At 39.8% G+C, this 24,432-nt stretch overlaps 1 protein-coding gene across 6 annotated transcripts in view; it reads right to left on the bottom strand.

Moving 5' to 3' along the window:
• MCCC1 (methylcrotonyl-CoA carboxylase subunit 1) overlaps nucleotides 1–24,432 on the bottom strand; it is an 82,696-nt gene that overhangs the window by 45,799 nt on the left and 12,465 nt on the right. For 5 of the 6 annotated variants that reach the window (XM_050780178.1, XM_050780182.1, XM_050780179.1 and 2 more), the window contains 3 exons: nucleotides 10,078–10,199; nucleotides 8,930–9,077; nucleotides 8,719–8,840 (listed from right to left, as the gene is read on the bottom strand). In XM_050780178.1, the coding sequence (XP_050636135.1) occupies nucleotides 8,719–8,840; nucleotides 8,930–9,077; nucleotides 10,078–10,199 (392 nt within the window). The remainder of the gene's footprint in view (nucleotides 1–8,718; nucleotides 8,841–8,929; nucleotides 9,078–10,077; nucleotides 10,200–24,432) is intronic. The other variant, XM_050780183.1, reaches the window with a different exon arrangement.

Below are 24,432 nucleotides of genomic sequence, written 5' to 3' on the forward strand. Positions count from 1 at the left end.
TATTAACAGCATGAGAACAGACTAACACATACCACTTCTGACTCTCCCTCATCTTTTAGCTGTTCCAGGTAAGAGGAAACACTACAGTAGGGATTCCAGGTTATGAAGGGAATGTTTGGGGGCCACATCAAGAGCACAGAGCAATTCTTGCCTGAGTTTTGTTTTGTTTTGTTTTGAGATGGAGTCTCACTCTGCTACCCAGGCTGGAGTGTAATGGTGTGATCTCGGCTCGCTGCAACCTCCACCTTCCAGGTTCAAGCGATTCTCCTGCCTCAGCCTCCCGAGTAGCTGGGACTACAAGTGCACGCCGCCATGCCTGGCTAATTTTTTGTATTTCAGTAGAGACGGGGTTTCACCGTGTTGCCCAGGCTGGTCTCGAACTCCTGAGCTCAGGCAATCCACCCTCCTTGAACTCCCAAAGTGCTGGGATTACAGGCATAAGCCATCGTGGTCAGCCTTGTCTGAGGTCTTAGAAGTTGGAAACACTTTTCCTTTGGCTGCTTATAAGGGAAGTTCAATGAAGATCTGTGTTCTGTTAAGATTTCTGTAGTTATTAAATCAGTCTTATTTACCTTTTTCTGATGACCCTTTTCTGTGCAGCTTTATCTAACTTAGAGTTTCTGGAGCACAGCGTCTAGAAGTGTCTGAGAACCAGGCGGTGCATCAAATCCCAGCTGCCCTAATTCAGCCACTGTCAGAGTATGGCCAAAGAGACAGACAGATGCAGCTGAGTCCTATCATGAGCGCCTTGATATTTTCTAAGAGTCTTAACATTTTCATTTTCATATTTATTTTATTTATTTATTTATTTTTAAGACGGAGTCTTGCTCTGTCGCCCAGGCTATAGTGCAATGGTGTGATCTTGGCTCACTGAAAGCTCCGCCTCCTGGGTTCATGCCATTCTCCTGCCTCAGCCTCCCGAGTATCTGGGACTACACGTGCCCAACACCACACCTCGCTAATTTTTTGTATTTTTAGTAGAGACGGGGTTTCACTGTGTTAGCCAAGATGGTCTTGATCTCCTGACCTCGTGATCCGCCCACCTCGGCCTCCTGAAGTGCTGTGATTACAGGTGTAAGCCACCGTGCCTGGCCCCTATTTACATTTTTAATCCATCTAGAATATGTATTATATATGAACTGAGGAAGAAATCTGATTTCTGTTTTTTCTTCCCAAATAGTATACTTTAAAGGTGGTTTCTTATCCCAGTCTTTAAGATGTATTAAACAGTTTTGATAAGATTTGTGAAATATCTTGATATCGACTCTTCTCCGTTATCAGCACCATTTTGACAATCTTCTGGCACTGCATTAGTTCAACAGGTAATTATTTAGCAGGACATAAAGGACACACGGTATGATTATCAGGATATTTAAATGTTATTACTAGAGGCTATTCTCTCTATGGAGTAGCCATTCTTTATTCCTTTACTTTCTTAATAAACTTGTTTTCACTTTACCGTATGAACTCACCCTGAATTCCTTCTTGTGTGAGAGCCAAGAATCCTCTCTTGGGGTCTGGATCAGGACCCCTGTCTGGTAACATCTTTCTGGTGACCACAGAAGGAACAATACTAAGGAAATCCTGACCCAAAGGCTAACTTTGGGTAAGTACTGGGGTCTGGTAACGTCTTTCTGATGAACCATGGAAGGGATGATACTGAGGAGACCCTCCAACCCAAAGACTGCAGCACTGATTGGCCAACTGTGGGTAAGTGGGGTGCATATACCTGGGTAAAGAATAGGATTGGGTTACAGGCTCAACTTAGTGGAGTTAAAGTCTCTCCTAAGACAGAGTGGGTTAAAGGCCCCTCTCAACAAAAGGCAAGGATGCTTGACTGAACTTGGGTTTGAAGCCCAACTTAGGAAGGTTAGATTCCTTCCTAAGATTTAGGGGGTTAGAGTCCCAACTTAGGAAGGTTAGATTCCTTCCTAAGATTTAGAGGGTTAGAGGCTCCTCTCAGTAAAATTTCTCTTGGCTAAGAATGGGTTTGGCACTACGGATGTTAACTGCTATTCTGTTTGAATTAATCTGCCTTGCACTCTTTGCTGATGGTGGTAGGTGACAGGATTAGGCATGTACAGGATGGTGGGATATGGGGAGCTTTTACCTCCCCAAAAGGAGAAACTTGAGAACTGAAGGAACTGCTAGAAAAGATCCCTTCTTAACTGACAAATGGCCACCTGAACTTTTGATTTAGTGTCAGTTGCAATGGGTGGGTCTTTCTCTGGCCTCTCTGAGCACCTTGCCTTTCCCGTCCTGCCACAAAGCAATGCTTTTCTTCTTTCCCTTCCCTTTCTCTTTCTGTGCAAACTGATTGAATGAATGGCAAAAATCACTGTTTATCTCCTCTGTAAAGTTTTGATTAATAAAAAAAGGATTTGTGAGGCTAGTCTTAAGCTGTAGTGAATCTGGTGTGCTTTGTGTGTCTTTCTGTATTGTTCTGTCATAGAGATGGGTACCTTAGGATAAAACACAGGCTTAGAACCCCATAAGCCCACTGTTTAAGATGGCCCAGCAAACTAGTCAGTTATAAACTTTGCTGCAGGTCCCTGGGAAAAAAACTGGATGAGGTTTCCCTCTTGTCTTCTATGTCCTTGGGACATGTAACCATGTAACCATGTGGCCTAGCTTTGTCTTTTCACAATGGTGGTCCGGGTTCAGGGTTCAATTCCTGGCTTAGGGAATGAGTCCTTTTTTTCTGTTTGTCTGTGTATTTATATGTGTTGTGTGTGTAATATGAAAGAGCTTTGATTAACTGGTTTAAAAATAAGTGCTTATATCAATTATTTTGTCAGAAAAGCAAAAAGTATAATGTCTTTTAGTTTACGTGATTTAAGTAATTTTTGAGAAATTGAAACAATTCTACACGTAAGGTGTGTATAGAAAGTGAAATGCGTTTTTGGTAAAAGATTATAAGAAGGCATAGGAATGTGGATTTTTTTTGTCTAGATTAAAAAGTTAAAGGATTGTTTTAAGTTAGATAAGATAAAGCTTAAGGTTTAAGCAAGTTGTGGAAGGTTTGTAAAAAATTAATCTTTGTAAAAGAAATTGTGTGTGTGAACATATTGTCTAAAGTTAAAGGGGTATTCAGGTTTTCTGTAAATTGAACATTGGAATAAAAGCACAACAGGTTTTTCTTAGAGCACTAATCTGCTCTTTAACAAAAATTTGTAAAGGGTTATAAAAGGTTTATGAGAACCTCACTTTATGGTCAAACATTAAAATTGGGTAGATATGTCTATAAGGTTTTATTGAAAATTGGGTTTAACATTAACAGTACAGTTATGTAAAGGTGAAATATGGCATAAAAGTCATACAGGAAGCAGTGTCAAATGTGAAACAGTGTTTAGCTTTCCTCGGGCTATATTTGTATAAATATGTTATTAGTATGTGTTCCAAAATAATGGGAAACTCCTATAATTCTGATATGACTTAGTGCACCTTATCAGTATAATTATAATTGTTACACAAAACCATTGTATGCAACAGAGGTAACCAAATTTGTCAATTGTGTTTTTAACTGTGGCTGTCCTAAAACTTTTTGTCATCCATAGACAATTATTTTGTTTTGATCCTCTTCAAAAGGAGATTATTATTATTATTATTATTATTATTATTTTGAGACTGAGTCTCACTCTGTTGCCCAAGCTGGAATGCAGTGGTACAATCTCAGTTCACTGCAACCTCTGCCTCCCAGGTTCAAGCAATTCTCGTGCCTCAGCCTCCCAAGTAGCTGGGATTACAGGAGCGTGCCACCATGCCTGGCTAATTTTTGTGTTTTTATTAGAGACAGTGTTTCACCATGTTGGTCAGGCTCCTGACCTCAAGTGATCCACTTGCCTCAGTCTCCCAAAGTGCTGGGATTACAGGCATGAGCCACCAAGCCCCAAAAGGTGATTTATAATCAACTATACAACTCTAATAGGTGTTCTTGAATGCAGGTTTCATTTAACTTTGGAGATTGTGACATCAGAAAAGGGAAAGAGAAACTTTCAGGACTGTCATGGAAAGTTGAAATGTTCATGTATGTCAAGCAAAACAGAAGTTAACCATATGGACTAAACTAATAGAAGTCTGAAGTAACCTTTTTTGACTTGTTGCTTAAAACATTGCTGATCCTGTTTTGTTCTTCAGAGTCAAGGAAACTTTTAAGTTATTCACAGCTTTTTAAACAATTAAGTAATGTACATACTCATAAACAAAATTTGGAGCATATTTGTTCCTCTCTGATTTCTCCAGAATTTGGAAATTACTTATGAGTATCTTAACTTATGGCAATATAGTTATTGCATAAATGCAGTAAGAATCTGCTTTCCTTTGCAACGGGGCACAATTGGAGAAACTACTGGTTATTTTGCCAAGGCTTTGACTGGAATGGCATGCTTTCCTTTAAGGAATCAAACTTGACTTGTAAAGCTAATAAAAGCCCCTGGGGAAAACTGGCCTCGTACCTTGTCTACACAGTCTCTATACAGGGTTCCTAACCTGTAGTAAGTAAAGAATGTCACTTTCTGACAGACTCAGGAGCCCCAAGTTATCATGAGACCTCAAGAGGAGAGAAATTTACCCAACTCATAGGTATTTGAGGGTATAAATCCATGGCTGGGCTTGGCTTAAAAAAAAAAAGGTCTTCTCTAAGGTTTCTTATGGAAGAGTTCTATCAAAACTAATTTTAAAAGCCTATATGGCAAACAATTATTCTTGCTGCACTTTGTACAAATAATCAGGCCATGTATAATAAAGCAAATCAGCCTTACCATGATTTGTCTTTAGTAAAAATGGGAAACTGGAGAGAGAAAAATTGTGTTTCAAGAACTATGGTACATTTGTTATTGAATTCTGGTTTCATCAGTTGTTTTTGAGATTTCCTGCAATTTAGACTAACCCTGCTTATTCCTGTGGACCAACCAGTGATCTCTGGATGCTACTGAGAAGAAACAGGAGGGATTGGTAAAGCAAAAATCTGGATCAATATTCTAATCCTGGGCGTGTATTGGAATCACCTAGCAACCCCATATCAGCTTGGTTCCAATAGTTGCCCAGTTCGTGGAAAGTCTTCTAATTTAGTTAACTTGGGATAATCTTGCTTATTTTGCTTTACTGTTGTGGAATATATTACTGTTGTACTCTTTGTGTAGAAATGCAGGATAAGCTTACCAAATGTTTTTTTAAAAAACATGCATTAATCTTCCAGACATCACCTTTTGTTGGAACTCAAGAGTTATGAGTGGCTCTCGACATACTGATGCTTTCTAACTAAGCTCCTCTCTATCCTGAACACAAGAGATCCTAATAGTTAGGCAGGAATATCATCGCCCCATTCAGCCTGAAGAAGTTACAGAAGATGGATCTTTGTCCCTCTACAACCGTTAGGATTAAGCGTTCTCTTACAAAAGGGAATGGGGAAATGTCAGAGGCATTTGAACTGGAGCAACTCCCATCTTGAATAGGAGCTGGGTAAAATAAGGCTAAGACCTGCTGGGCTGCATTCCCAGTGGCAAGTTAAGGCATTTTTAATCACAGAAAGAGATAGAAGGTCAGCAAAAGATACAGGTCATATGGACCTTGCAGATAAAACAGGTTGTGGTAAAGAAGTTGGTTAAATCCCACTAAAACCAAGATGGTAACGACAGTGACCTCTGGTCGTCTTCACTGCTACATTCCCACCAGCGCCATGACAGTTTACAAATGCCATGGCAACGTCAGGAAGGTACCCTATACGGTCTAAAAAGGGGAGGCATGAATACTCCACCCCTAGTTTCGCATATCATCAAGAAATAACCATAAAAATGGGCAACCAGCAGCCCTTGGGGCTCCTCTGTCTATGGAGTAGCCATTCTTTATTCCTTTACTTTCTTAATAAACTTGCTTTTAATTAAAAAAAAATTATTAATAGAAATACAGAATAGAAATAGAGTCACACAATGTGCCACACAATGACATTCAGTCAATGCCAGACTGCATATATAATGGTGATTTCATAAGATTATGATGGAGCTGAAAAATTCCTATCATTTAGTGACATAATAGCACAATACATTACCTTTCCTATGTTTTGAGATGTTTAGATACATAAATACTTACCACTGTGTTACAAATGCCTACAGTATTCAATACAGAAACCTGTTGTACAGGTTTGTAGCTCAGGAGCAACAGGCTATACCACAGCTTAGGTGTGTAGTTGGCTATACTATCGCAGTTTGTGTAAGTACACTCTATGATGTATGCACAACAATGAAATTGCCTAACAATGCATTTCTCAGAATGTATCTTGTCATTAAGCAACATGACTGTATATAGAAATATTAATAATTATTAGGAGAATACAATTATGGGCTATTTTCCATCTTCTGCCTTTTCCAAAAGTTTGTAATGTATTCATATTATTTCTACAGTTCAAAAAATATTACTGATGCCTGTTACAAGGAAAGTGGTATGCCAGGCAATACATACAAAAAAGTAAAAATGTATATACTACCAGGTCTTTGATTCCCAGGGGCTTTCCAGCTATTGGGGAAATAAATTACAATGTGAGGCAATGTATGGCTAACATTTCATAAGTAAAGAACTTACATATTCAAAAAATGTTGCAGGCATTGAGTTACATAGTTACTGAAATAAGCTATTGATATCTCCACAATTCTAACTTAAGAGCATACTAATTTGGATGGCTAGCCTATTCCTTCTTGAAAGGAAGCCTTCAATTTACCTCAGAAATGCCTTTTTTTTGTCTTACTTCCCAATAACAGATGGCATAGGCTGTGTTCTCCTCATCAATTTACCCATTTTAAGACTGACTTCTTTTTTTTTTTTTTTACTATCAAATTCTAATCGAATTTCATTTACTATGCCATGCTCAGGACAGTTCTCAGTTTTATAGGGCCTGAAACGAAAAACAATTTGGGGGTCTCCTTCAAGGAGAAGAATACAAAACTGCAAATACAAAATTAGGTCAGGGTCTTGGAAGAGGTTAATGCCAAAGAAGGGCCTGAAAGCTTCAAGTCTGTTACCTTTAAGGTAAATCTCTTTCCAGTCACGGTTCCCAAATGAATTATTCTTTTCATTTGACTTACAGGTCAAAAAAAAAAAAAAAAAAAATATATATATATATATATATATGAAATTTTTTTAACAACTGTCATAAAAATCTATGAAATAAGAAACTTTATAATCAGCATCTTAAACAACAAACATGAAAATAAAATTCCAGAAAAAAAAATAGGGATTCACATTGCATTTGCTATAGTGGTACCCAGAGAAGTAGCTTAGTGCAGTGGCTTAGATATGAACTCTGGAGTCAAACTGCCTTGGTTCAAATCTCAGCTTTACTACTTAACAGCTGAATGACCTCAGACAAGTAACACAACACAACTACTCTGTAGCTTAGTGTCCTCACCTGTAAAATGAAAACAGTACTTACCTAATGAGATTGTTGTAAGAATTATATTAGAATTATAAGGACAGCAAGATTATTTAGCATGTGTAAAATACTTAAAATCTGGCACATGGTAAGTGCAATATAAGTGTTAGCTCCTATTATTATTAGTATATCACTTATAATTCAATTTAGAAAATTACTTCCATTTCCTGAGCATCTCAACTGACAGAGTTCTATAAATATAGCTGAATTTATTACAATAATTTGCTAATACTGAAAAAACTCTAAATTTCATCAACAAGAAACATACTGAATGAATTAATGGTATATTAAGATCATAGAACCACTAGGTCACCAACAAAAAGAATGAGGCTGATCTATAATTACTGACATGGAAAGATGTCTGTGATAATAGTATTAGTAAATAATATTAGTGTATAAGATTCTATTCACTGGCCGGGCATGGTGGCTCACGCCTGTAATCTCAGCATTTTGGGAGGCTGAGGCAGGCAAATCGCAAGGTCAGGAGTTTGAGACCTGCCTGACCAACATGGTAAAATCCCATCTCTACTAAAAACACACAAATTAGCCAGGCATGGTGGTGTGTGCCTGTGATTCCAGCTACTTAGGAGGTTGAGGCAGGATGACCACTTGAACTTGGGAGGCAGAGGTTGCAATGAGTCGAGATCATGCTACTGCACTCCAGCCTGGGCAACTGAATGAGAGACTCCATCTCAAAAAAAAAAAAAAAAGAAAGAAAGATTCTATTCACTGTTCTCAAGTATGTATTTTGTTTGCTGTATGTGTGTATATATATATATATAGGTTTCCTTTTTTTTTTTTTTTTTTTTTGAGATGGAGTCTCCCTCTGTCGCCCAGGCTGGAGTGCAGTGGCCGGATCTCAGCTCACTGCAAGCTCCGCCTCCCGGGTTTACGCCATTCTCCTGCCTCAGCCTCCCGAGTAGCTGGGACTACAGGCGCCCGCCACCGCGCCCGGCTAATTTTTTGTATTTTTTTTGATAGAGATGGGGTTTCACTGTGTTAGCCAGGATGGTCTCGATCTCCTGACCTCGTGATCCGCCCGTCTCGGCCTCCCAAAGTGCTGGGATTACAGGCTTGAGCCACCGTGCCCGGCCACTATAGGTTTCTATTCATATAGAAAATGCCTGGAAGAATGCATACCGTCCTACAATCAGTGGTTACATCACAGGACAGAACTGGGAAACTTATAATAATAATCTTATATACTATTATAGTTTTATATTTTATAGAAGTGCATGCATTATTTTTATAATTTAATTTTTCAACTCTGAGTCAGAAAAATAAGGTCAGCCCACCTCGGTGTGTCTACAAACTTCTCGATCAGCACAGCATCATCATTGAAAGACTTCTTAGCTTCTCTCCGCGCTGATTCTAACTGTTCTTGAAATTCTTGCTCCGATCTAACGATCCTCATTCCCTAAGAGAGAAAAGATGATTATGACCACAACATAAATAAAACAAAGAAGAGGAGCCTGAATTGGCAAACACAAGCATGCACAGTCTTACTTTTCCTCCTCCACCCCGGACGGCTTTAATCATGACAGGATAGCCAATTCTCCCGGCGTGTTCCTTCAGGCACTGATCTGATTGGTCCTCACCATGATAACCCTCCACAACAGGTACTCCAGCAGCAGCCATTATGGATTTGGATGTGCTTTAGAGTGGGAAAGCAAACAACATGCCCCAAATTCTATAAACTGTTTCATTCAAGAGAAACACAAATATAGCCCAGTCTATAAATTACGATGGAACCCTTTAAAGAAAACATCAAGTCTGAGATGACAAAATAATACAAATTCAAGATGTCTATTAGTTAGTTTCCCCCAATTCATGTGGTAGCTCATCTCACCCTATTTTTAATCCCAAAATACTAATATGTTGATTAGAAACATTAAGTATTTTCTGTAACTCAATGGAATTTCCCTGTCGCAGATAAATAACTTACGCCTATGACAACAGAAGGGTAGAATTAAAATATCTATTATGGGTAAAACAAGCTATTTTTTTTTTTAAGAGACAGGGTCTCACAATGTTGCCCATGCCAGAGTGCAGTGGTGCAATTACACCTCACTACAGCCTTAAACTCCTGAGCTCAAGTGATCCTTCTGCCTCAGCCTCCTAAGCAGCTAGGACTACAGGTGTGTGTCACCACACCCAGCTGAAATCTTTTTTTTTTTTGAGATGGGGTCTTACTCTGTCGCCCAGACTGAAGTATGATGGTGTGATCACAGCTCACCGCAGCCTTGATTTCCTGGGCTCAACCAATCCTCCTACCTTAGCATCCCAAGATGTTGGACCCACAGGCATGTGCCACCAAGCCTGGAATTTTTTTAAAATGTTGTAGAGACAAGGTCTCCCTATGTTGCCCAGGCTGGTCTTAAACTTTTGGGCTCAAGCGATCCTCCCACCTTTTCCTCCCAAAGTGCTAGATTACAGGTGTGAGCCACTGTGCCCAGGCCTGGCTGAATTAAAAAAAAAATTTAGAGACAAGGTCTCAATATGTTGCCCAGGCTGGTCTTGAATTCCTGGCCTCAAGCTATCCTCCTGCCTCAGTCTCCCAAAACACTGATATTACAGGCATAGCCACCATGCCTGGCCCAAACTATTTCAACTGACCTTTACACAGTTATATTTTAAAAGATATAAACTCATACCTCTTTATACCCATGTCTCTAATTGCAGATGGAGGAGGGCCTATAAAAATAATTCCTTCTTGCTTACAAAGTTCAGCAAATTCCATGTTTTCTGAAAGAAAACCATATCCTGGATGGATAGCCTAGAAATGAGAAATAAAATAAAAAACTTACTCATTAGTGCTCAACTGGCAACACCTTAATGCAGGTGAAGCTGTCTTCCTCTGGGAGGCCTCTCCCTACACTGCTAATAGTATGATTTCTATTAAAATCTGTTTCCAAAGAAATATCTGAAATATTCATGTGAAAGCTCTGAAGCCTTACCTAAACCAGATGAATCTGTATTTCTTTTTATTGTGATAATATATACATAGCAAAACATTGACCATTTTAGTTACTTTTAAGTACGTAATTCAGTGGCATTAAGTACGCTCACAATGTTGGGCAATTGTCATTACCATCCATCCTCAGGATGTTTTAATCTCCAAACATAATTCTCCATTCCCTCCCTTTCCTTAGTGCCTGGTAACCAGCATTTTACTTTCTGTGTTTATGAATTTGTCTAGCCAAAGTACCTCATGTAAGTGGAAGTGTATAATAATTTGTCTGAGTTTGGCTTATTTCACCTGCATAATGTTTTCAAGGTTCATTCATGTAACATGTATCAGAATTCCATTTGTTTTTAAGGTCGAATAATATCCAGTTTGTATACATATTGTTTACCCATTCATCTCTTGATGGACATTGTTATTTCTACACATTGTGCATACTGCTGCTATGAAAAACAAGTATTGGTATACAAGTATCTGTTTGAGTCCCCGCTTTAAATTCTTCTAGTTGTATACCAAAAGTGGAATTGCTAGATCATATGGTACAGAAGTTTCTGTATACTTAAATTTAAAACAACACTGCAATTACGGTAGAATGTCAAGGAGTAAAGAGCTTCAGAGTGGTAAGGGAAATTTGTTTATTCTGTCTCTGTAAAACTGGCCTAGAATTAAAATCATGGCATCCAAAAATCCCAAAGAGAACACTAGCTCAATAAATACCTCACTTATCTTCAGGTCACTATCTATCAATGTAATCTTTCCAGAAAAAAGCTAAGAAGCAAATGAAAGTCATGTATTAAAGTCTATAGGAGTGCCCTTTATCCAGGGGGGATATATTCCAAGATCCCTAGTGGATGCCTGAAACTATGAATACTACAGAACTGGACTGATAACAATTGGACCATGATTCTGTTCATGTCTTCTAAACACAAATTTAATGCCTTTCCCATCTTAACTAAGCACTTGCCATGCACTGTGGCCGTAACTTTTGCAGTTTGAGGTGCAACAGGAAAATAACATGAATTTGTTTTTTCTTCTTCACAATTTCACAGATAGAAACTTGGTCCTTACCAAGAACCAAGAAATCTCAACATACATATATATATTTTTCTTTCCTTGAGAATGTTCACCTTTTCACTTAAAAGAAGCATTTTACGGCTTCTCTTTGGCATAAGTGAATTGCTACCATCATTACTCTTGCATTTTGAGGCCATGATTTAAATAAAATAAGGGTGGCTTGAACACAAGCATGGTGGTACCATGACAGTCGATTTGATAACCTAGATGGCTCCTGAGTGACTATGTTGGGGAGTGTAGACAGCGTGGAGACACCGGACAAAGGGACGATTCGCATCCTGGGAGGGACAAAGCAGACCGTGCAAGATCTCACTGTGCAATTCAGAATGGCGTGCAATTTAAAACTTATCAATTGTTGATTACTGGAATTTTCCATTTAATATTTTCAAACCATAGTAGACTGCAGGCAACTGAAACCACTCAAAGAGAAACCTTGGATAAAGGGGGACAACTGTATGTGTACTTTTAGTGAAAAGGGCATCCCTCAGACTTCAGCCTAGTTACTTCTAATGTACTCAGAATTTTAACGAACATACTTACTCGGTTGTTAGCCCACAGAACAGGAAATTCAGTAACTGAAGGACAGCAAGATTTCTAAGAGCAAACACACTGACAGCAAAAAGGGAAGAAACAGAAGAAGGCAAAAGGCAGAGTGGGCTTGGATGATTTCATGAGTGATGAAGTCACTCCCTCTCCAGTATCAGTAGCCCTGAGGGGATTTGTTCTTCTAACAGGTATTATAATTATGACCAAAACAATATAAAAAGACAAACGCTTCGCCAATACTATTTGAAAATAGTTACACTCAAAGAACATTTCAAAATTAAAGGGGCAAGCTTCAGATATCTGGGAAACTCATACGAATAGAAAAACCCACATCCTAGTGACAGGAAACAATAAAATGCCAGATACAGATAAAATGCTGGATAGTCACAAGTTGCAGCCAGTGTGGAGTTTTATTTCTTTTAAACCAAAGTTCAATTTTATTTTATTAACTTTTATTTTAGGTTTGGGGTGCATGTGAAGATTACACAGGTGAATACATGTCACAGAGGTTTGTTGTACAGATTATTTCATCATCCAGGTATTAAGCCTAGTACTCAATAGTTATCTTTTCAGCTCCTCTCCCTCCCACCTTCCCCACTCAAGTATACCCCAATGTCTTTTGTTTCCTTCTTTGTGTTCATAACTTCTTACTATTCAGCTCCCACTTCTAAGTGAGAACATGCAGTATTTGATTTTCTGTTCCTGTGTGAGTTTGCTAAGGATAATAGCTTCCAGCTCCATCCACGTTCCTGCAAAAGATGTGATCTCATGCTTTATTATGGCTGCATAGTATTCCGTGGTGTTTATGTACCAACTTTTCTTTATCCAATCTGTCACTCATGGGCATTTAGGCTGATTCAATGACTTTGCTATTGTGAATGATGCAATGAACATACATGCACATGTGTCTTTATGGCAGAATGATTTACATTCCTCTGGGTATACAACCAGTAATGGGATTGCTGCATTGAACGGCAGTTTTGCTTTTAGCTCTCTGAGGTATCACCCTGCTGCTTTCCACAATGGTTGAACTAATTTACATTCCCACCAACAGCATATAAATGTTACCTTTTCTCCACAACCTCCTGGCATCTATTATTTTTCTGACTTCTTAATAATAGCCATTCTGACTGGTGTGAGATGGTATCTCACTGTGGTTTTGATTTGCATTTCTTAATGATCAGTGATATTGAGCTTTTTTTCATATGTTTGTTGGTTGCATGTATGTCTTCTTTTGAGAAGTGCCTGTTCATGTCCTTTGCCCACTTTTTTTTTTTTTTTTTTTTAGACGGAGTCTTGCTCTGTTGCCCAGGCTGGAGTGCAGTGGCGTGATCTCAGCTCACTGCAACCTCCACCTCCCAGGTTCACGCCATTCTCCTGCCTCAGCCTCCCAAGTAGCTGGGACTACAGGCGCCCGCCACCACGCCCTGCTAATTTTTTTGAGTTTTTAGCAGAGACAGGGTTTCACCATGTCAGCCAGGATGGTCTCGATCTCCTGACCTTGTGATCCCCCTGCCTCAGCCTCCCAAAGTTATGGGATTACAGGCATGAGCCATCGTGCCCACCTGTCCTTTGCCTACTTTTTAATGGGGTTGTTTTTCTCTTGTACATCTGTTTAAGTTCCTTATAGATACTAGATATTAGACTTTTGTCAGATGCAAAGTTTGCAAATATTTTCTCTCACAATTTGGGTATTTTGTATAAAACGGTCAAACATCTACACTATGAAAACGAACAGGTCTATGTCCTAGTCCTCCCTGGTTTGGGTTTTCTTTTGAGATATGATTTATAATACATAGCATTCATTCATTTATAGTTTGGTGAATTTAGTAAATCTATACAATTGTGCAACTATCACTACAATCCAGTTTGAGAACACTTGCATCACTAGAAAAAGTTCCCATGTGCCCACCTGCAATCTGTTCCCACACCCAAGCAACAACTGAGTTGCTGTCTCTAAGGTTTTGCCTTTAAAAAAATTCATATAAACAGAATCATACGGTATTATGTGTCTGGCTTCTTCAACTGCACATAATTTTTCAAGGTTTATTCATGTTGTGGAGTGTGTCAGTAGATGATTTCTTTTTATAATATGGATTCTGTTATATGGATATACCACATTTTGTTTACCCATTCATTTGAATTGTTTTCCAGTTTGTGGTTATTATGAATAACGGTGTTATAAACATTCACAGACAAGTCTGTGTGAAAATATTTTTCATTTCTCTTGGGAAAATACCCAGGAGTGCAATTGTTTGTCATAATATGGTAAGAATACATTTAACTTTTCTAAAGGGATGATATTATTTTGCATTTCCACCAGCAATTTATGATGCTTTCAAGGGTATCCATATCCCTGCCCACATATTGTATTGTCAGTCTTTTTGATTTTGGCCAATCTAGTGGGTGCATAGTGTTACTGCACTTTTTAAACATAGTTGTTGAGATACAATTCATTTACCATAAAACTCGGCAACCCAATGATTTGTAGTATACTCATAGTTGCACAATTATCACTATAATCTAAAATACCAAGATCTAATAATGTAAGTTTTTAACACTGCAAAAAGAAATCCTGTGCCTATTAGCCATTTCTCATTCCCCATAAACCCCCAGCCCTAGGCAACTGTGAATCTACTTTCTGTCTCTATAGATTTACCTATATGAACATTTCGTATAAATGGAATCATATAATATATGCAGTCTTTTGTGACCAGCTCTGTCACTGAACATAATGTTTTCAAGGTTCAGCCATTTTTTTTTTTAACACAAATCACTAATCCATTCCTTTTTGATGGCAAAATAATACTCCATTGTATGGCTATGCTGCATTTTATTTATGCATTCATCAGTTGATAGACATTTGCGTTGCTCCTACTTTTTTGGCTACTATAAATAATGCTGCTATGAACGTTGAGGCATAAATTTCTGTGTGGATGTGTTTTCATTTCTTTTGGATACATACTGAAGAAGTAGAGTTACTAGTTCATAAAGTAACTCTACGTTTAACATTTTGAGAAACTGCAAAACTGTTTTCCAAAGTGGCTGCTCCAGGTTACATTCCCATCAATAACATAGAAGGGTTCCAATTTCTCTAAATCCTCACCAATACTTGTTATCATCTCTTTTTGATTATAGCATCCTAGTGAGTATGAAGTGGTATCTCATTGAGGTTTTGATTTGTATTTCCCTAACAGCTAATATGTTGAACATCTTTTAATGGGCTTTCTGGTAATTTGTGTACCTTCTTTGGTGCAGGATCTATTCAAATATTTTGTTCATTTTTTAAAAATTGGGTTTCTTAGCAACAGTTTCAAGCTTTGAAGTCAATTTACCATTTTTTTTATTTCACGAACCTTTCTTATAGTATTATGTCTAAGAAATCTTTGCCTAATCAAGGTCTCAAAGATTTTCTCCTATGTTTTCGTCTAGAAGTTTTAGTTTTAGTTCTCACATTTAGGTCTATGATATATTGTAAGTTAATTTTTTTGTTTAAGATGTAAGAGTCTAGGACCTAGGCTTCAGGTTCATCTTTTTACAAAGAGATATCAAATTACTCCAGCAACATTTGTTTAAAAAACTCTCCTCTATTGAACTACTTTAGCATCTTTATTCAAAAATCAATTGACTACATATGTGTGAGTTTATTTTTGGATTTTCTATCCTGTTCTACTGACCTATGTTTTCATCCTTATACAAATACCACACTGTTTTGGTTATTGTAGATACATTGATTGATTGATTGATTGATTGATTGAGATAGAGCCTTGTTCTGTCACCCAGGCTGGAGTACAATGTCACGATCTTGGCTCACTGCAACCTCCATCTCCTGGGTTCCAGCAATTCTCCTGCCTCAGTTTCCCAAGTAGCTGGGATTACAGGCACCTGCTGCCATGCCTGGCTAATTTTTGTATTTTTAGTAGAGACAAGGTTTCACCATGTTGGCCAGGCTGGTCTTGAACTCCTGACCTCAAGTGATCTGCCCACCTTGGCCTCCCAAAATGCTGGGATTACAGGCATGAGCCACTGCACCCGGCATAATGAGTTCTGAGACAGTCTAAACCCTACAAATTAGTTAAGCTTTTCAAAAATTGTTTTAGGTATATATCAGGCTCTTGAGCTATTTTAGGATTAGCCTGTCAATTTCTACTTTAAAAAAAAAAAAGCCTTCTGGGATTTTTATAAAGATTGCATTAAATATATAATGCCACCTGAATAATATTGAGTGTTCTGATGAAATACCTGTTTCTTTAGAATTTCTTTAGTATCTCTCAGCAATGTTTTACAGTTTTCAGTAAATATGTCTTGAACTGCTTTTGCTAACTTTTTTCCTAAGTATTTGATTGCTATTGTGAATGTAACCGTTTCCTTAATTTCATTTCCAGAGTATGTGTTACTAGTCTCCTTTCTTTTTAACAGATACTGAATTCGATGGAATTTTTTGGTACACTAGATAAATGTTCTCCTTTCATAACTGTATTAGTCTGTTTTCACACTGCTGATAAAGACATATCCAAGACTGGGCAATTTATAAAAGAAAGAAGTTTATTGGACTCACAGTTCCACATGGCTGGGGAGGCCTCACAATCATGGCAGAAGGTAGGGAGGAGGAATTCGTGTCTTACATGGATAGCGGCAGGCCAAGAGAGCTTGTGCAGGGAAACTCCCATTTTTAAAACCATCAGATCTCATGAGACTCATTCACTACTATGAGAACAGTGCAGGAAAGCCCTGTCCCCATAATTCAATTACCTCCCACTGGGTTCCTCCCACGATACGTGGGAATTATAAGAGTTACAATTGAAGATGAGATGTGGGTGGGGACACAGAGCCAAACCATATCATTTTGCTCTGGGCCCCTCTCAAATCTCATGTCTTCACATTTCAAAACCAATCATGCCTTCCCACAGCCCCCCAAAGTCTTAACTCATTTTAGCATTAACTCAAAAGTCCACAGTCCAACGTCTCATCTGAGACAAGGCAAGTCCCCTCCACTTAAGAGCCTGTAAAATCAAAAGCAAGCTATTTACTTCCCAGATACAATGGGGGTATAGGCATTGGGTAAATACAGCCATTCCACATGTGAGAAACTGGCTAAAACATAAGGGCTACAGGCTCCATGCCAGTCTGAAATCCAGCAGGGCAGTCAAATCTTAAAGCTCCAAAATGATCTCCTTTGATCCCATGTCTTGCATCTGGATCACATGGATGCAAGAGGTGGGTTCCCATGGTCTTGGGCAGCTCCACCCTGTGGCTTTGCAGGGTAGAGCCCCTCTCCTGGCTACTTTCACAGGCTGGTGTTGAGTGCCTGTGGCTTTTCCAGGTACATGGCGCAAGCTGTCAGTGGACCTACCATTCTGGGGTCTGGAGGATGGTGGACCTCTTCTCACAGCTCCACTAGGCAGTGCCCCAAAAGGGACTGTGTGTGGGAGCTCTGACCCCACATTTCCCTTCTGCACTGCCCTAACAGAGGTTCTCCATGAGGGATCCACTCCTGCAGCAAACTTCTGCCTGGACATCCTCTGAAATCTAGGCGGAGGTTCTCAAACCTCAATTCTTGACTTTTGTGCACCCACAGGCTCCACAACACGTGGAAGCTGCCAAGGCTTGGGGCTTCCACCCTCTGAAGCAACATCCCAAGTAATACCTTGGCCCCTTTTAGTCACAGCTGGAGCAGCTGGGACTGAGGGTACCAAATTCCTAGACTGCACACAGCAGTCTGGCCTGGCCCAAGGAACCATTTTTTCCCTCCTGGGCCTCCGGGCCTGTGATGGGAGGGGCTGCCACGAAGACCTCTGACATGCCCTGGAGACATTTTCCCCATTGTCTTGGGGATTAACATTTGGCTTTTTGTTACTTACGCAAATTTCTGCAGAAATTTCTTGAATTTCTCCTCAGAAAATGGGATTTTCTTTTCTATCACATTGTCAGGCTGCACATTTTCTGAACTTTTATGCTCTGCTTCCCTTATAAAACTGAATCCCTTTAATAGCATCCAATTGAATGCTTTGCTGCTTAGAAATTTCTTCTGCTAGATTCCCTAAATCATCTCTCTCAAGTTTGAAGGTCCACAAATCTCTAGGGCAGGAGCAAAATGCTGCCAGTCTCTTTGCTAAAACATAACAAGAGTCACCTTTGCTCCAGTTCCTAACAAGTTTCTCATCTCCGTCTGAGACCACCTCAGCCTGGACTTCACTGTCCACACTGCTATCAGCATTTTGGGCAAAGCCATTCAACAAGTCTCTAGGAAGTTCCAAACTTTACTACGTTTTCCTGTCTTCTTCTGAGCCCTCCAAACTGTTTCAATGTCTGCCTGTTACCCAGTTCCAAAGTCACTTGCACAGTTTTAAGTATCTTTTCAGCAGCACCCCACGCTACTAGAACCAATTTTCTGTATTAGTCTGTTTTCATGCTGCTGATAAAGATATACCTGACACTGGGCAATTTACAAAAGAAAGAGGTTTAGGCCTCACAACCATGGTGGAAAGGCAAGGAGGAGCAAGTCACAACTTACATGGATGGCGGCAGGCAAAGAGCTTGTGCAGGGAAACTCCTGTTTCTTAAAACCATCAGACCTCATGAGACTCATTCACTATCATGAGAACAGCACAGTAAAGATCCACCCCCATAATTTAATCACCTCCTACCGGGTTCCTCCCATGATATGTCAGAATTGTAGGAGTTGCAATTCAAGATGAGATTTGGGTGGGGACACAGCAAAACCATATCAATAACTAAAAACAAAAGGAGCTATCTCCTTGCGAAGATAAAATTCAGTCGTACACTCTGGGAACGGCCTTAAGAAGTTTAACTAATTTCTCTTAGGAAGAACAATTTAATATACCCAAACCATGATGTTCTTGAGCATCTGAATGGATTAAAAGGGAAAACAACAGCACCACTACTATTACCAGTGGGCTAATTCCCTTGCTTCAGGCATGTATTGAGCTGCCACTTCACCCTGGTGGGTCACAGGATTGCAAACCTGTCGAGATTGTTCATTGCACAGTACTAACATGTCTTTATTAGTAAACACAGAAAACTATTATCTCTTGTCCTCCTTAAATCTCTGCCAAAATAATTTCTTCCAAACTTTTAGTTTGTATTTACTTTGCTCTGTAACTTGTTCAAGAAGACACATACAAGCAAAGTTGCTGGTTCTACCCTCAAGCAGAGTTTGCCAAAAACTTCAAGCAAAAATGAGAAGTGTCCTTTCCATGGTGAAGCGGACAAGTCATGGTCTTTAAATTCTTATTACCAAGTGTAAGGTACATGGATGTGCTCTGGTCAAGGAATAGGCTGAGGTGGATATCCAGGCCTGCATGACTCAGCAAATTTACAGCGCAGGCACATACTGCACTTGTTATATAACTGTTTGTGTAAGCTCATACTTGGCTTTATGCCACTATTGTCTGTAAAAGGTATAATTGCCTGGCTAATGCTGTTCAGGGGCTCTTGGGGCTCAGCTCGGCTCAACATGGCTTGACATGGTGGGAGTGTTGGCGCCCAGAGAGAGAGAGAGAGAGAGAGCGAGCCAAAGTTGTCCGTCTTGCAGCCGGACAGGTAGGAGCCAGGACACAGCTTGGCTTGCTCATGCCCAGAGAGAAAAAGAGTTAAGCTGGTGACCCTGAAGGCAAGGGAGAGCCAGCTATGCAGCAGCAAGCATGGGAGTGGCAGGAGCCACAGAGCCAGAGCAGACAGCTAAGATAAAGGTGAACAGTGTGAGAGAGCTGGTGTAACTAAGCTGCTAATAAGAGCCGCTGCTGAATAAAACCATGTTCACCTGCCTATGGCCCCCTAAGTCTTTTTTCTGCTCATCCACCCACTCTCCTCAGACTTCAGCATGGGTTGGACAGACCCTGAGACCTGACACCAAGAATTTCCTACCTTCATCTGTGATACTTAAAACATATGGGCTTCCTTTTGGTCAACCACAGAGTACCTGTATTTAGTAAATAACTTGCTATATGCATTTAAGTTACTTGTCACCGATTTTCTAGTACCTGTAATAAAGTTCCTAACTCTTGGTAGCACAGAAAAAAAAAAATGGAGCACTTTTATAAAACATTCATGTTCAGGAGCTACTTCAGATAACTGAGGAGACTAAAGTATAATATACATATAGAAAACTGCATTTGCCTTAAGTGTACAGCTCTTATGTCCACAGTTTACTTAAACTGAATACACCTGTGCAGCCAGTACTCAGCTCAAGAATCAGAACATCACAAGCATTCCAGAGACCGCTTTATGCTCCTTTGCAGTTACTACAGATCTCTTCCACAAGGCAGTACAACAGTCTCTTTAAAAGCTCAGGTGGTTCTAACCTGCAGACAGGGTTAACTACGGCCTCTTTCCCAACCAGAGAAGACTGAAGACAACCGGCAATCGAGAGAACTAGTGTGGCCAGAGTGGTGGCTCACGTCGGTAACCCCAACACGTTGGGAGGCCAAGAAGGAAGGATCACTTGAGCCCAGGAGTTTGAGACCAGCCTGGGAAACATAGTGAGACTTTGTTTCAAAAACAAACAAATAAACAAAAAATTAGCTGGGCATAGTGACATGTGCCTACAGTCCCATCACAGCTACTTGGGAGGCTGAGGTGGCAGGATCACTTGAGTCTGTGAGTTCAAGGCTGCAGTGAGCCATGATCATAACACTGCACTGCAGCCTGGGAGACAGAGTGAGACATCATCTTAAAAAAAAAAAAAAAAAAAAAAAAAAGCGCTAGCCTAAAACATATTTACAATATAGCTATATCACCAGGCATCACCAGAAATTTAGCTCACTTGTAAATTTTACTTTAATTTCTATAAAAGTGCTTATGTCAAAATGACCACATTAAGAACAATTCTGGAGTTTTAGAAAACTTCTTTCAAATCACTGTACAAGTGTTATTCAATGTCCTTTACTAGATGGCCAATAAGTTTCTTCTTTAAAGTCGACATTAAAGGAAGGTTTGCTCTCCTAATTGGCAAGTATCTTTTTATTAGAGGAGAACTTTGTAAATTATAACCCATCAAATTTGCTTTCTGATCAGGTCTGTCCCAAAGAGCTAAATAGCTTTACTTAGGCTAAATTTTCTGATTTAATTCCAGTGTTCATTCACTCATGTTACTTGGCTTCTGTTCTTTTATCCTTTGTTTTCACCACTAATTTCTGCAAGACACTCCAAATCTTCAATATTCAGGCAAAATGAGTATTTTTTGAAAATATTTTATTCTTTGAAAAATACTGTCTAAAAATATTTTATTATTTTTAAATATTCTTTGGAACATACTTCAAAATAAGTATTATTCCTTTCTCATTGTTTGTGTTATAGCAACTAACATGATACTATTCTAAATAGGTACAAGCTTGATAAAGTCCCTGGAATTAGAATATCATACATTTGCTAGAGGGTTGTTATTTAAACTAAAAAAATGGTCTCAGAAAAATGGCCATTAAAAAGAAAGTGGATTTTCAACTCTTGAGGAGGCAGCTTAGAAGAGAAAGCAATAATAAAATAAAAAGGAAGCTCACTGACCTACAAGAAGTAATTTTTAATTAATAAAAATTTCTAATTAAACAACACCTTCCCTTTTTCCAAAATGCAGGGCAAGAAAGTTCTACTGCTCAGTCTGGTCCAATGAACAGGGAATAGGGCTGGGAGTCAGAATACTCTTGTTTAATCCTTTTCTCTTTCAGTGATTAGACACGTTTTGATATCAGATCACTGGAGTATCTTGATAAAAATGCAAATTTTGCATAAAATGCAAATTACAGTGGGTTTAGGGTAGGACTTAAAGGCTGTTATTGTTTTTTATTTAGAGATGGGGTCTTGCTATCTTCTACCGGCTGGCCTCAAACTCCTGGGTTCAAGCAATCCTCCTGCCTCAGCCTTCTGAGTAGCTGGGATTACAGATTTGAGCCACTGTGCCCAGTTTAAAAGTCTGAATTTCTGACAAGTTCACGAGTAATGTCAAACCTGCTGTCCATGGACCACACTTTGACGCAAGATTTAGATGATCTGGAATAACATCATGCAACCTTCTTTTTTTTTTGAGACGGAGTCTCGCTCTGTCACCCAGGCTGGAGTGCAGTGGCCGGATCTCAGCTCACTGCAAGCTCCGCCTCCCAGGTTCACGCCATTCTCCGGCCTCAGCCTCCCAAGTAGCTGGGACTACAGGCGCCCGCCACCTCGCCCGGCTAGTTTTTTTTTGTATTTAATAGAGACGGGGTTTCACCGTGTTTGCCAGGATGGTCTCGATCTCCTGACCTCGTGATCCGCCCGTCTCGGCCTCCCAAAGTGCTGGGATTACAGACTTGAGCCACCGCGCCCGGCCCAACATCATGCAACCTTCTGTGCATTAGATGTTATGCCCATAAGATGAAGGTAATAATACCATGGCATTTATGCTTAAACACATGATAAATACATAAAGTGATGTTTATGTTAAAGGGCCTGAATGCCTAAGGACATGTGAGAGAGAGATATATATATATCTCCATGTATTATTATCATCTTCTTACCCTCCTAAGGACCTTTTACTTCAAGCTATAACCAAAAAAGCTTTATAAACAAGCATATTTTAAATATGCATTTGTATAAATTAATACCTATTCAGTTTAAGAACTCTATTTTAAAGAAGAGAACACTGATTTAGCGACACATCAATACAAAACAACTATACATATTCACTAATTTGAGTTAAGGACTTGGCTGGGTGCAGTAGATTACATTTGTAATCCCAACACTTTGGGAGGCTGAGGTGGGAGGATGACTTGAGGCCAGGAGTTTGAGACCAGTCTGGGCAACATAGGGAGGCTCCATCTCTACAAAAATTTAAAAAATCAGCTGGGCATGGTGATGCAAGCCTGTAGCTCTAGCTACTTGGGAGGCTGAGGTGGGGGGATCGCTTGAACCCTCACTGCTGCACTCCAACCTGGATAAGTGAACCCTTGTCTTAAAAAACAAAAATAAAAACAAATTCAGGACTGTGTACAAGCTCACTGGGCTGCTAGGAGGTATGCTAAAAAAATGGTGTAAGATATGAGTTCTTCCCTTAGGAGAGCACAAAGGAGTTATGGAGGAGCCAATATCTATATTAAACTTGTTAAACAAAGCACTAATTAAGTATAAATATGACTAGAACAGGAAATCAAATGCTGAATGATCAATGTGCTAGAGGAGACAACGAAGAATTTCTAAGGAGCAGGAATTCAGGTGAGGGTGATGGGCAACACTATAGCAATTTACTTTTAATTGTTTTGCCTTCTTTCAATGTTGCTGTCCCTACCTTTGCCCCCACTCCAATCATCCATTTCCCTGCCCAGAAGCCACAATGATTTTATTAAAAAGTAAAGCCGATGGCTTTACTCCTTAGCTTTAAAAAACCCCCCAATGGCTACTCAGAATGAAATACGAACTCCTTATCAAGACCTATAATGTTCTCACTTTGGGAGGCTGAGGCAGGCAGAACGCTTGAGCCCAGAAGTTCAAGACCAGCCTGGGCAACAGGTAGAAAGCCCATTCCCTATAAAAAATAAAAAATTAGCCAGGTGTGGTGGTGTGCACCTGTGGTCCCAGATACTTGGGAGGCTGAAGTGGGAGCCTGGGAGTTGGAAGCTGCAGTGAGCCACGATTGTGCCACTGCACTGCAGCCTGGGCAGCAGAGCAAAGACCCTGTCAAAAACAAACAAACAACACTTGTAATGCTCTAAATGATGCTCCATCATCTCCTACCACTTTCTTCCTGTAAGCTGGTTCTCCCAGCTGCAAACCCAACCTTCTACCTGGTGCCTTGTGAAGGAGCTCTGCCTGTTTGCCAGTGGGCTTCCTGTTAGGTTTCGCCTGTAGGGGTCACTGTAGGCAAACCTGAACAAGGAAGCTTTCCTACTCCTTGACGCCAGGAAGCGGCGATTGGTTCCAGTCTTCAGGTTCTTTTGGAACTCCAAGAACTAGCCTCATTAAGCCCCCTGCAGCCAGGTAGGGCCCCTCCACAGATCTCAGAACCGCTGCAGAAGGTCCCTCCACCAGTCTCTCCTACAGCCCAAAGGGTGGTTGTCAATTTCTGTTATTATTATGGGGCAATTTCAACATCCCCGGCCCGCCTTCAGCTCTCTAACACTGGTGGAACTAATTCCTCAACTAAGTTCCTTCTGCTGAAATGTCAAATGGAATTTTGGTTTTACTGACTATACCTGAATGACACAGCCCCTTACTGCCTTCACTCCAACCACACTGAACACTTTTCTCCCTTGAACGCCAGCTTGTTTTCATCTCAGAGTCTTGGCAATTCCATTTGCCTGAACCATCTTCCTTAAGTTCCCTACGTGGCCCTAGAATGAGACTGGGAAGTTGGGGTGGCAAAATATTTCTTTCTTGCTTATATTTTACCTTGTAATTTAGAGCCCTACCTACCTATTTCTCCCAAAGGATTTAAGCA

The sequence above is a fragment of the Macaca thibetana genome, chromosome 2, assembly GCF_024542745.1.
Source record: "Macaca thibetana thibetana isolate TM-01 chromosome 2, ASM2454274v1, whole genome shotgun sequence".
NCBI classification, from domain to species: Eukaryota; Metazoa; Chordata; class Mammalia; order Primates; family Cercopithecidae; genus Macaca; species Macaca thibetana.